This window comes from Phoxinus phoxinus (genome assembly GCF_949152265.1).
Source record: "Phoxinus phoxinus genome assembly, chromosome: 22".
NCBI lineage: Eukaryota > Metazoa > Chordata > Actinopteri > Cypriniformes > Leuciscidae > Phoxinus > Phoxinus phoxinus.
Window position 1 is genome coordinate 25,084,450 of NC_136897.1, and position 13,875 is coordinate 25,098,324.

Here is a 13,875-nt window from a genome sequence, read left to right on the forward strand (position 1 = left end):
GGAAAAAGACTAGTCTAGAGTTTCAGAAGAGAGTCTGAGATCCTTAAGACGAGGTGGGATGTGTTCTCTGAGACCGAATCTAGGTCAGGGAAGGGTTTGATAAGGTGTTGCATGTGAGCGTTGGTGTTTGTCTTTACCTGCTTATACACTCGCATTGAGTTTGAGCCACAGAAGCACATATGGACTGAACAAAAGCCCCATCAATGGAGCAATTGCCTTCCAGAAACGTGGTCTGTATCTTCTCCCTGTGGCCTTTTGACCCCCGACACCTCTCCCCTTATTATGAAAATGCCGTGGGCTCCAAAAACCTTTCAGTTTCAAATAAGCTCCTTTCAACCAAAGTAAACAAGCTTTAGAAGAGCAGCTGCCGGTTTGGATGTGAATGGCTCAATGTGATTCTCTATTGATCCGGGGGAGTTTCATTTTCCACGCACAGCATTACAATCCCATTTGGCTCTGAGAATCAAAGTAATCTGAAAAAGATTACAGAGAATAATCTGTCAAATGAAATGACACTGATTTCATGCATCATTAGGAAGCCTATTGAGAGTATTACATCTGAGAGTCTCTTGAGCGCTGGTTATTAAAGCACTCTCATCACTCACTCAGTCTGGCTTTCGAGACTGTTTTGTTTCGATTGTGCTTTGCTTATCCTGACAATTTCTTTCAATGTAAAGTGTGGCAACTAAACGTTTCCTCAAATCTATTTCCAAACACTAGAGGAAAACAATGAACACATTGGTGATATTGATGTTTTACCTGTGTTGACTATACCAGGTGAACAGGTTTCTGGATAATCTTTAACTTGGATGTGGGATGTTTGCTGTTCTTCAGATTGTGGGCTGAAGAAACTGGGTATTTATTCTTTGGTTACACTTGAGCAGAAAATTTCAAAGAGCAAAGTTACATTTTCAAAGCAATTAGGTCTAGATTAAGATAGGTAAGAGGTGACTATCATCTTGAAAACAAAATATCATAATTAGTGGTTCTATCATGGATAATGGATAATTAATCATTAAATATTATTTAAAATATCATAATAACTCTTAAATTAAAACACATTTTAAAAAATCATTTTTAAAAATGTATAGCAACACCCAGTGCAAAAATATATATTTATTGTGGATAATTAAATAAAAAATATTATGGATAATGGATAATTTAAGGTTTTAATCATTAATCGTTTAATTATGGAAAATGTATAATTTTGCCCAAGCATCCTCTTAATCATATGCTAAAATTATAGAAAAGGGATAATTCATATTAATATTAGTACAATATTATCATTATACTCATGTTTGATTATGCAAATATAAAAAACTTCAAAAGCATGGCAATTAATAAAATCATAAATAACATCATTACATTTTTAAATGATGGATAGTGGATAAATAATGCATACTAATATTATGTTTTTTTTTATGGTGTTTGTTAAGCCAGACGTAAAAATAATAAACCGCTCATGATTGAGGGAGCAACTTCTGCATTGAACACACATGTAAAAACACTTTAATGTACATTAGCACCAGACAATGCTACGAATTTCTCATTTGAGAATTGAATGGGATTGATGTACCATTTTAGGGATGAAAACACAAACATGCCTATGATCTATGACTGACAAAATGATGTCTGCTTTTCTGTAAAATAGCTCTCTGGAGTCTTGACTTGTCTCATCAAGACCTAACAGAAACCATATCTCACATCTAGATAGACAATCTGGCGCTTACAAAAAGATATAACACGATTCAAGTAGATTTAAGACATAACATGTAAAGTAGGACAGAGATCCACTGGTGATTAACCTTCCAGAAAATGCACAAAAAAAAAAAAAACTTAAAACAATGACGGGCTACCTTATGTTTGCGCTCACCTTTCAACAAAAGCACTTTTCTCTGAGTCACTATAGAGAAAAAATACAACATGACACGTGACGGAATGAGCAGTGTAATTGTGGGAGTATTTCCTGTCGGATGACATTATTTGTCAGGAATAGGCTATTAAGGTGAGGACAGATATTTCCGGAGTGGGATACTGTATATCTGAGAGACAGAGGACTTTTGTATCAGGTGTCTTCAAGGGTCTGTAGTTACGGGAAGTCAACTTACTGTAAGTTCCAGTTAAGAAACAAAAGCTTGTGACTTGAGGCCATCTTCTGACTAAATCTTTGCAGAGATAAGTATTGTGATAAATTGATATAGACATATGATATATTATACATGTGTCATGTCTGTCTGTCTGTCTATCTATCTATCTATCTATTTATCTGATAGACAGACAGACAGACAGACATGTGGCACACACACACACACACACACACACACACACACACACACACACACACACACACACACACACACACACACACACACACACAAGTTCAGGTAGCCTACTTTGTTAACTTAACTATTTAAATCACTCATGTTCAAGTCATTTGCAAAGTGTGCAAATAAATACTGTAAAAATATTGCTTCATTCATTTAATTATTTAATTGTTTATTTCATGAAATACCAGAGCACTATTAAACATAAACATAATAGGCTACATCATTTGAGAAGGTGGAAATCACACATACCCACACACACACACAAAATAATTGTGTTGTCCTTATTTTATTAATTTGGAATAAAAAAGCGTAATTGTATGCTTTTATTGACTTTTATATTTATTGTTTTTAGTCTTTGTAAGCAGCAGCTTGTAGGCTACACCTATGGGTGTGTGTTACCTGTTTCATTTCAGTCTCTTGTAAGTCAATGAGTCATGCTTGAAAAGTCCCTCAAAGTGATCTCTAAACTTAGATAAAAGCTTCCATTTAAAAGAGTCCACACTACCTGTATTAAGTGTCTTCAAGCTCCAGAGAAGATCACTTTCTTGGTCGTGGTCCAAAAAAATCCTCAGTCTGAAGTGAGCTGTGATTGGACGGATCTGAAAGCTTTCACGTGCCATGGAAACACCACACACACACACACACACACACACACACACACACTCCTCTGTCAACCCAAAGGGTGGAGTGGGTCTTTTGAAGACGCACACAACCACACACCCTGAAGGAAGAGGTTGAGGAAAGAATTTGAAGTCAACAATACATTTTCGATTCAGTTAATCATTTTTAGGCGAAACATTGACACTGTAATGTAAAGCGTTGCTTTTTATACTCATATCTTGGAAGTTCAGAGCACGTTTTGCATATACACATTTGTTGTATGAAGAAGGTGGACATGTAGAAACCCGGGTGTTTCGTGGATGTCTTCAGTCATGCAGGTTTCGCGGGTCCGCGCGGCGCGTAAAAGCGAGTGGCTCAGATGCGCTCTCGCGCACCACTTCAGTCCAGATTCCTGCGTGGAAAACGAGATCGTGGTTTTGGCTACCGGCGTGGACCAGTATCTCCAGGAGGTGTTTCATCATCTAGCCTTTTACAACGGCGATGATCTCGTCTCGGATGAGGACTTCAGGAGTCTGTGTTTGATTTTGGGGATTCCCGCGAGCGCAGGGACTGAGAATGGCACCTCAGAACAACTTCCGCGTGTGCTTAACTTTAAAGAATTCCACGCACGACTATGTGGATTTTTCTCGCTTAAAGCTCAGGAAAGACAGACTGGAGCTCGACTCCCGGTCAGTGAGGAGACCGAACACATCGAGCGCGAGATCCGACTCCGGTGTCCCCGTGTCCGGAGGAGAAAGTGCGTCAGTTTTGATCTGTCTACCGACCATCACAACCGAAAGAGGTCAGTGAGACCCGGACACTCTCAGAATCTCAATCATTCGCAGACTTCTGCTGTGGAATACACGAAAAACGCAGGTACAACACACACACACATACACACACACACACACACACACACACACACACACACACACACCTGTCAGGACAGGTGGACCATTTTAACAGCTGCATTTTTCCATCCAAAAACTCAAGCCTTAGGGGACATTTTTAGTCTTTAATTATAATTAATGAAGATTTATTTACTGGAGATTAAGGAGTGTAATGTCTGTGCCTTCCAGAAATTGCATATTAATTATATATTAAATGTAATGTTATATAAACAAACGTATTACTGCTTCCACAAAAATATTAATCAGCACAACTGTTTTCAGCAATGATAATACTGATGATATTAATGATAATGTTTCAGCAAATCATCATATTAGAATGATTTCTGAAGGATCATGTGACACTGAAGACTGGAGTGATGATGCTGAAAAATCAGCTTTGGATCACAAGAATAAATTACATTTGAAAATATATTAAAATAGAAAAAAGTTATTTTAAATTGTGATTTTAAACAGTTTCTACTGTATTTTGATCTAATAGATGCAGCCTTGGTGAACATAAGATACTTCTTTGTGTATTATTAAAGTAAATGATAATAATCCAAGCAAACAAGCAGAAAATGTATTTATAAGAATATACCAATAAATATTTTATTGAACATTTATTCATAAAATGTATATTTACACTGATTAACACATAATGTATAATTTCTCTTAATTAATTTCAAAGCAAAAAGCTGTTTAAAATGCTAAATTTAGTCATATTACTGAAAGTCTAATTTTGTAATGTTTTACAATAAACATTACAAATGATATTGATATTACTGTAACTCTCAGAGAACCTGACTATTTTTTATTTAAAAATATCTGGTAAACAATTTAAATGATAGTTTTAATAATAGTAACATAAAATGTGAAACGTATCATATTTATGAAAATGATTGATTAACCTTATACTGTAGCTACCTTATGTTTTCAAGTGATACATTTGGTCAGTACTGAAGGTGTAATTGTACAATATTTGTTGCAGTGGATGTTAACCCTCAGAGGAGATGGCAGGACCAGCTAGAGTTGGAGAACGCCAGTCTGAGGGAGTTGGTGGAGGACTTGCGTTCAGCCCTGCAGAGCAGCGACGCGCGGTGCATGGCACTGGAGGTGGCGTTACGCCGAAAAGACGTGCCGCCCCAACACACTGCTGGTGGAACCCCGGAGACACAAGACTGCAGCGCTGGGGGCAAAACAAAATCACGACAATCCAAACACATGGAATGGGACACCAGAAGAAGCACTAAAGACCTCCTGCGAGAGCTGGAGCTGATCCGTGCTTCACGTGATGGACAGCTGGAGGAAGCCATGAGGTTTAACCAGAGGTTAGAGGAAGAGCTGATGGCAGCTTATGGAGAGCTCAGCAGGATGCAGGAGACCGTGGACAGTGTCAGGACTGAGAACGCACGGATTAAGAAGAGGACAGAAGAGGTCAGAGGGTCACTGGCCGCTGGGCTGGAGGGTGTGAGAGCTTTACAAGACCAGGCCAAACGAGCTGATCTGCTCCGAGAACGAGTCCAGAGCCTGGAGAACCAGCTGGAGAAGTTCAGGTACTTTTCCCTTTTATTCATCAACTGCTATCATACAACAGTTCAAAAGTTTGAGGTCAGTCATTTTTTTTTGAAAGAATTTAATACTTTTATTCAGCAAGGATGCATTAAATTGATCATAAGTGACAGTAAAGACATTTATAACAGAATAATCGCTGTTCTTTTTAACTTTCTATTCATCAAAAAAATCCTGAAAACTAACGTATCACGGTTTACACAAAAGTATTAAGCTACACACAAGCAATTTTTTAACAGTGATAATAATCATAAATGTTTCTTGAGCAGCAAATCAGCGTATTAGAATGATTTCTGAAGGATCGTGTGACACTGAAGACTGGAGTAATGATGCTGGAAATTCAGCTTTGCATCACAGGAATCAATTACATTTAAAAATATATTTAAAAAATATTTTGAATTTTAATAATATTACAGTTTATTTATTTATTTGACAGGGACAGTGTACATTAATTATCATTACTGCAAATGCACCAGAATTAGCCAAAAGGCTACTTTTCATCCGTTGTCCCTGGACAGTATATGAGTCTATAGTGAATATGAGACTTCTTTCAAAAACATTACAAATATTTCGAACGGTACTGTCTGAGTATTATTAAAGGTGTACCGTAGTTCACCCAAGAATGAAAATTCTGTTTTTGTCCATAAAATAAAAGTCAGTGGGGTCCAAAATAACACTGGAATCCATTGACATTCATTGTATTGAAAAAAAAAATATATATATCCAAATATCTTCTTTTGTCTTCCACAGAAGAAGAAAATGCATACAGGTTTGGAAAGACATTTAATTTTTTCATAACATGATTTTACTTAATGTTTCTGTCACCATTTTATATTGGAATTATCAATAAAGTAAAATTAATTACATTTATCAAAATTACACAATTATTCTGAACCAGTTCACTTCAATAGTCGCAAGCATATAAAGTTCTGTCATGAAACTCTAGATGGCGCTGGCTGGTCCCGAACTCAATCCGCTTGCAATCACATCATTCTCTATAGTGCACATCTGATTGGTTCCTGCTGTGTCAGTAGCCAATGAGCTCGCAGCTCAACCTTCAAATACTTGGTCAACATTTGCTGTAGCAGTTGCAGCGCGCTTTCAGAAACCCTCCATCTTCCCCAGCTCCACCTGTATAGATCTGCTACGGGTAATTCATGTACGCTATATTGTACAGCAGCAGCATGTCTTGCTCACAGTAGTGTGTTGTGTGTGTATTGGCAGTAGGAAGTCCCGTACTTGCCCTGCAGCAGCAGATCTATTCCGCCAAGACCAAACATATCAAAATTGTCACACCCATTACTGTGCCAAACACTCCGAGAGTTGTCATGACAGAAATACTTTTCTAATACCCAGAGCAAACCACAAAGACATTCCCAGACAAGAAACCATAATCAACACAAAATCTTGCATAACTGTAAGATTTGTGATGCTCCAGAGTGGATTCTGGCTCGAGTTGGTGTTGATGAGTCAAGGAACAGGGGTTGGTTATGACACAGCTTGATTATTAAGGAGTAGCATTGAATGGCCCTGCAAAGGCATGCTTGATTTCCCCTTGACAGATGTTAATGACCTGCCTTAATAACACAGGATGGCACAGTTTCCTGAAAACGCTTATTAGTCATTTACTTTCAAGTGTGAGTATTACAGCAAATCATTCAAAGCCGCTATTACAGCATCTAACTCTAACTCTACATATCTTATTATATCCTGTGAGGAAGGATATAAGGCAGGCCTGCGTCCAGACACGTGTTTAAGCAGGTATGAGCAGACAGCGATCTAAGACAAAGAAGTACAGAGAAATTATATGTGAAGTATTATCTATTAGCATGTTAGTGTACTTCTACAAGCTAAAAAGGTTAAGTATGTTGAAAAAAAATCTAAATTTTTTAAAAGACTTTAAAAGACGAAGACGTTTTTTTTTGTGTTGGGTTTTCATATTAAACGAACTTAATGCACAAACTTAAACAGGGAATGTGTAACATAGCATCACCAAACACAATTGCAAAAATTAATTTAGTTAATTGTAGCATATTTTTGAATATTATATCAATGAAAAAAAAAACATAATTAATTTAATCAAATTTATATGATTTTGCATTTCTAAAAACATAAGTTATTTAAAATAGCCTATATCGTATTACACTTATTATTACAAAAAATATTATACCGGTAAGTATAATATGCAAAATAAAAAAGTATAAAAAAGTAAAGTATACAAATTTTTTAAGCAAAGATGATACATTTGTCTTTACTAAAGGTCTAATTTTTCAACACTTAAACAGGAAATGTGTAATTTCAATGCCAATAGTGTCACCAAACATAATAAAATAAAAAAACAAAAACTACTAGTTTTTACACAGGTTTCCTGAACACTCCTCTGTCTCTGTCTGCGATTGAGTATGAATTAGAGATTACACAAACCAAAAACTAGTTATTAAACTAATCAACTAATAAACTTCTGTATTCTTAGAACCATTTCCAGCATGCATGGCCAAATGCCAGTGTTCAAACTTTAGCTCATATTAACCTTGCAATCAATCAAGTAGATGGCTGGCTTTCAGTAGACACGCTTAGCAGATTAATATCTGGGTTAATATTTCATTATTTGCATCGCAGAGCGGTGATGTAATGCTCATTCCTCACCTGGAGAAGCAGGTCGAAACCTGCCGGGTTCTGCAGGGACAATAATCAAACATGCATCCGCAGCACAAGCAGCGCAGAACATCTTTCAGTCACGTGATCTTCAACATTTTAAATCCAAAGATCCTGACTCACCTGCACAGATGGTTATTTGATCATGTTTACTGTGCTTTGTGACTTATTCTTAGGGCCCAGTGCACCTGCACAGAGCTGAATGTGAACAGAACCGAAACACTAGGTGAACCATGTAGGTCCGGATGTCCCTCCCTCCACGATGATGCCCTCATTAGAAGAGGTAAGGAGATCAAAAACAAGTCAACTTTCATTCAGATCTTAAGAAATGTCATTTTCTTTGTTAACTTTGGCATGCATCTCAACAGCTGCTATGTACAGAGTGGAATACTAGCACACTGTGTAGTACAGTATGTACTGTGCACTATACATTATATACACTCTAAAAAATGCTGGGTTGTTTCAACCCAATTTTTGGTAAAATATGGACAAACCCAGCTGGTGGGTTAAATTTTTAAATTACATTTTTAACCCAACGTTTAGGTTTGTCCATATTTGACCCAAAATTGGGTTGAAACAACCCAGCATTTTTTAGAGTGTATGCATCATACATTATGCTTCATTGTTGTCATGTGACATCATCACTTGCATGTTTACTTCAGCAAGTGATGTGCAGCATCATCTTGGAAATGAATGCACAAATAATGCATTCGTAGTAGATCATTTAAGGGATAGTTCAAACAACAATTTAAATTCTGTCATTCTTTACTTATCCTCATGTCGTTCCAAACCTGTAAGACTTGTTCTCTTCGGAACATTTTAAAGCATGTTTGCTTTACATGAGAGAACCAGTGAGGTTAATTCTCGTGTTACGCAGCACACATGAGCTTCAGCAAGAACCAAAGGGCCGGAAACCAAAGCTTCCCCGCAGGCCGCCAGTGGCTATCAAGCCATCACTGTTAGCATTCCATTGACTCACATTCAATTTGGCGTCAATTTGACAGCGAATAACTTTACATCTGAGGCGTTTAAAGACTCCATTTGTCCATTATTTATTTATAAAGAAACACGACAGTGTATAAAAGGCTCCTTTACCTTGTATCTATACGTTATGGCCCCGTAAAAGCCGTTTTTGTAAAAATAGGCTAACGATTGCGTCATAACCACTCGACTCTCTGTCGCACAGTCGAGAAATTACCGTATAGACCGGCGGAGAAGCTCGCTAGCAATCGGGGGGACGTGGAGGCATAAAGTCGATAAAGTCAAGGGAGAAGCCCATAGAGAGTGATAAAGTTGCTCCTGCTGCTCATGGACAGCTAATACTCACGCTCTCCGTCTCTGAGAGATTCGGAAGGGAATTATTCAGATTTCTTTCTGCACAGCTACTAGAAGACTTACAGCTGTCAGACAGGCTCACGTCACATCTACGTCGTCAAGCTCAGTTTGAGACTGCGCAGTGCGGTCAGCCATCAGGAAGTGAGTGCTTCTAATTGACTTCACTTTTCTCCGTTGAAATCTATGGGGTCGCTGTGTACATTTTATATACGGTCTATGGCAAGAACCAATGAAGTTTGTTCTCGTGTCAAGCAGGTTCGGTTGAGCTTCTGTTTATGTTCACTGATCAATGTTTAGATGTGAATAAAAGTCAATCTGTTCATCATATAAAGCGATCGAGTCTCTTCAGAAAGTTTGGACTAAACCGCTGTCAATGGAGGGAGAAAACTCTCAGATTTAATAAAAAACATCTTCATTTGTGTTCCGAAGATGAACGAAAGTCTTACAGGTTTGGAAAGACATGAGGGTGAGTAAATACTGTAATTGCAAAAATGTGGGTGAACTATCCGTTTAAATGTCTCTGTGCAGAAGAAGGCCTGCAGAGGTCAGTAGAGGGCCGGGCAGCATCAGACGAGGAAGAGGAGGAGAGAGGCATGGATGAAGGACAGTGCTGCCACCTGGAGGTCAAACGGCTGATTAACAGATTACACAGCTGTGCTAAAGGGTAAATATATCCTAAATATCAAACAAAACAAGTCTATCATTTCCCTTCTGTGCTTTTTGGCCACAACACATGCATGTTTGCATTAATCGGACATGTTCTCCTTCTACAGGTGTCAGAAAGCTGCTATCTGCAACTGGCTTGTCTCTCAGAGCTCCACTCACAGCAAGGAAACTAAAGGATGCGTGTGGATTCCTCAAGCGGAGGAGAGGGGACATGACGCAGTAAAGGTGAGAGATGAAGCAGAAAGGAGGATGATGTGTTTACAGGATTGTCATCCGCCACATCTTCTCTAATAAACCCTTGCCTTCTCCGTCACGGCCTGCAGATGAAGCAGAAAGAGCCGGACCGCTTGAGAGCTCACACTTCACTGCTGGAGGAGAGACTGACTGATGCGCTCACTTTACTGCTGCAGATTCCACATAAAGTGAGGATTAGATTCAAATAGGGCCTGGTTTCACAGACAGGGCTTAGATTAAGCCAGGATTAGGCTTTAGTTAATTTAGGACATTAAGGTAGCTTTTATAAACGTGCTTAGAAAAAAACACACATTACTGGTGTTCCTCTTGAGACAAAACAATGGCACTGACATATTTTAAATTGTATAGTAGAATCGCTTTCTGAATAGCCAGTGCTAAATTGCACAGTAGTGTAGCATTGATAAGTCCACACTGCCACCTAGTGGTTAAGTTACGTATTGAAAACGTTTGTGTTCTGACCCCTGATAGAGAGTCTCTCGCCGGATCTTGGGGAAAATACTGATCAACACACTAGATCTGTGTAGCAGAAAAAGTCACGGTAAGCTCTGTCTAGATGCGTTTCATTTACTGTCTTTTTTCCCAAACTGCTGGATAAACTCCCATCCTGTCCTTCAGACTGCACTCCAGTGTTCCAGGTCGTGGACACCCTCTGCCAGCAGCTTCTCTCCAGTGACCTCCTGGATGGAGGAGAGGAGGAGTCACGACCTTCTGTGACCTCAGGTCACCCAAACACGTCCAACCCCCTCCTGATGTCCTGCTGAGAGCTCACAGATGTCCCGCTCAGGACACTTTCTATCAGGGTACAAATTGGTGTTACATCATTTTTTATTACATCATTTAATACATAATTTATAATGAAATGGGTCACAATTAAAGTTTTAAACTATTTACGCATGTTTTTAAATTGTGGTAACGGGGTTGTTATGTGTCATATCAAATGTCACAACATAAAATAACAATTATTAATAATAAAAAAACAGCTCATACAAAATTTAGTTTGACCTCTTGAAAATTATTATTATTTTAATTTTTTTTTACATTGAATTTAAATGTTTCTAGTCCCATTTTGTACCCTATTTGTGGAAAGTGTCACTATGAAATCATAATTGACATTTTTTTTATGGAATATTGCAGTATTTATTGTAAATGATTTATCTGTGCACATCATTTTTATTTATTTATGTGTTCTCTTCTCATAATCTTTCATCAATATAACTTCCCCTTCCTCTTTCAGTGACATCTCTTCTCTTCTCTGATGATGTGTTCACTGGAGCGAGGGCGGGGCAACCTGTCACTCATATGGGATCCACCAATAGCAAACCACAACCATCCAATCAATTCCCAATGGACAAAATGAAGTCCCGCCCTACATTTGTTTTCTGGCCGGGTAACTCGGATATACGTCACAATATAAGAAAAGACTATTGCAACTTCTGATTCATGCCGACTTTAACCTATTCTTCTTCAAACGCATATTATATACATGTCTCCTGAAATCTTTCCAAGCGTTTTGTTACGTGCAAGACATGAATAGGCCACAGACGCTTTAGAGGTCAGTCTCACTGTGGTGTGTTACTGTAATTTCTCTGCAAAGCACTTAATCTGTGTGAGAAAAGTACAAAATCATTTTTAACAATTATATTTATGCTACGAAATAATATGAGTTATATTTGATAAAATAAAAAATACAACTTTTTTTAAAGAAAACATTGGTGCAATTTTTTTGTGCTTGTGCATGTTCATGTGTCACATGATGACTGTCACATGATGTCATTCCATGTGACACGGTTCACATTTGCATTCCCGCTGCTACAGACGCTGTCGGCTCATTGGAGGAATGCTTATGAAACAAGCTCATGAGAGCTTCATACATTTGACCAGTTTTTAAATAGAACAATTAAGAAAACAATGCCACCTGGTTTGATATTTTATTATCTAATGCAATGACTTTTAACCCTTTAAGGCCTGACATATGAAATAATAGTCAGGAGAAAAGATATTTTAATAAAATGCAGCAGTATGTTTTTATTTAGTTTTTTTTTTAGTATATTTAATACATCAGGCTTTTATGGCTCATATAGTAAATAATATAGGAGAATATGGAGGCCCAAACGGAACAAATATATGCAATTTGGTATATTTAGTATATCTTTAAAACAATATAGCAGACTACTTAGAATGCATATAAATATCAGTCGTCGCTCTATATCTCCCAATAATATGTCTTAGTAAGATGATATTTAAATGCTTAGTTTTCTGATCAGCTCTGTAGTTTATCTGTGAAGAAAAATATATATAATGCAAAGATGATTGAGTGATGTACAGGTAAACGTTCCTCAAAAGCCTGTTTAATATTCACATTTTAAACCGATTTTTGTATGGATAATGTATGGATAATCAAGTAAACCTATAAATCTAACAATATACAAGTTATTAAGGTTACTGCCTTAGAAATCTGCTTATCGGACACGATACATTAGGCTTTATGGGGTTAAGAGGGACTTAAATGCCTAAATACTTCTTGGTCATTATTTAATATAAATAATCATAATGTGTTTTCTTGCTACTGTAGTTCTTTTGTTTTGTGTTGTGAACATCTGTCAGATTACAAAGAGCCTCAGTGTGTGAGTTTGTCTCCGAGTGTCTCAGGCACACTGTGTTCTGAACCAATCTCTCAAACAACACTCAATCGTAAACCACAAAAGGATGATATGGAAAAAGCATTTAGACAAGAGTCGGTTTTCCTGGGATCATTTTCCAGAAAGCTCTTGAAGCTTCTCCTCCATCCAGACAAGCCTTGGCCTCATTCTCCGCTCTTATCCGTGTCAATCCCTATTATTCCTGTACCAATCCGACTGAGCCGCTCTCATGCTGGAACCAGATCTGCTGAGTTATGCGTCTGGATGATTTGTCTTCCTCTGTATTATGTTTGATAAGGATTGAACATTGTCTCCAGAAACTGATAAGAGGAGCAGCAACATTGTGATCCACGGCAGAACATGACGAATGCAAGGTCACTGGATTTGACGTCAACTCGGACATTTTAAACGTTCACTTGTCAGACATTTATCATCCTGAATTATTATTTTTTGAGCACCAAATCATATTGATACTACTATTCAAAACTATAGGTGGAACTCGAAAAATTTGAATATCGTGCAAAAGTTCATTTATTTCAGTAATTCAACTTAAAAGGTGAAACTAATATATTATATTTTCTCTTTGCATGCAAAGTGAGATATGTCAAGCCTTTATTTGTTATAATTTTGATGATTATGGCTTACAGCTTATGAAAACACCAAATTCAAAATTAGAATATTAACATAGCTGTAAGCCATAATCATTCAAAAATTATAACAAATAAAGGCTTGACATATCTCACTTTGCATGCAAAGAGAAAATATAATATATTAGTTTCACCTTTTAAGTTGAATTACTGAAATAAATGAACTTTCTAATTATGGAGTCAGAAAGATTTTTTTAAATACTTGCATTCATCAAGAAATTGATCAAAAGTGAAATTGATCAGTAAAAAAAAATAGCCTTTGAACTTTCTATTCATCAAATAATCCTGACAT

At 37.4% G+C, this 13,875-nt stretch overlaps 1 protein-coding gene across 2 annotated transcripts; it reads left to right on the plus strand.

Annotated features, from left to right (window-relative positions):
• The first annotated feature begins 2,972 nt into the window (after positions 1 to 2,972).
• LOC306991085 (EF-hand and coiled-coil domain-containing protein 1) lies at positions 2,973 to 12,316 on the plus strand. Of its 2 annotated transcripts, none has more exons than XM_079598586.1 (9): positions 2,973 to 3,729; positions 4,806 to 5,370; positions 8,218 to 8,324; positions 9,905 to 10,040; positions 10,150 to 10,267; positions 10,366 to 10,464; positions 10,766 to 10,835; positions 10,913 to 11,097; positions 11,532 to 12,316. In XM_079598586.1, exons 1-8 carry the CDS (start codon positions 3,504 to 3,506, stop codon positions 11,056 to 11,058), a joined length of 1,467 nt encoding a protein of 488 aa, XP_079454712.1. In that variant the 5' UTR covers positions 2,973 to 3,503; the 3' UTR covers positions 11,059 to 11,097; positions 11,532 to 12,316. The 2 variants fall into 2 exon arrangements, with proteins under 2 accessions (XP_079454712.1, XP_079454711.1); XM_079598585.1 differs by having other exon boundaries at positions 3,005 to 3,803.
• Positions 12,317 to 13,875: the final 1,559 nt, after the last annotated feature.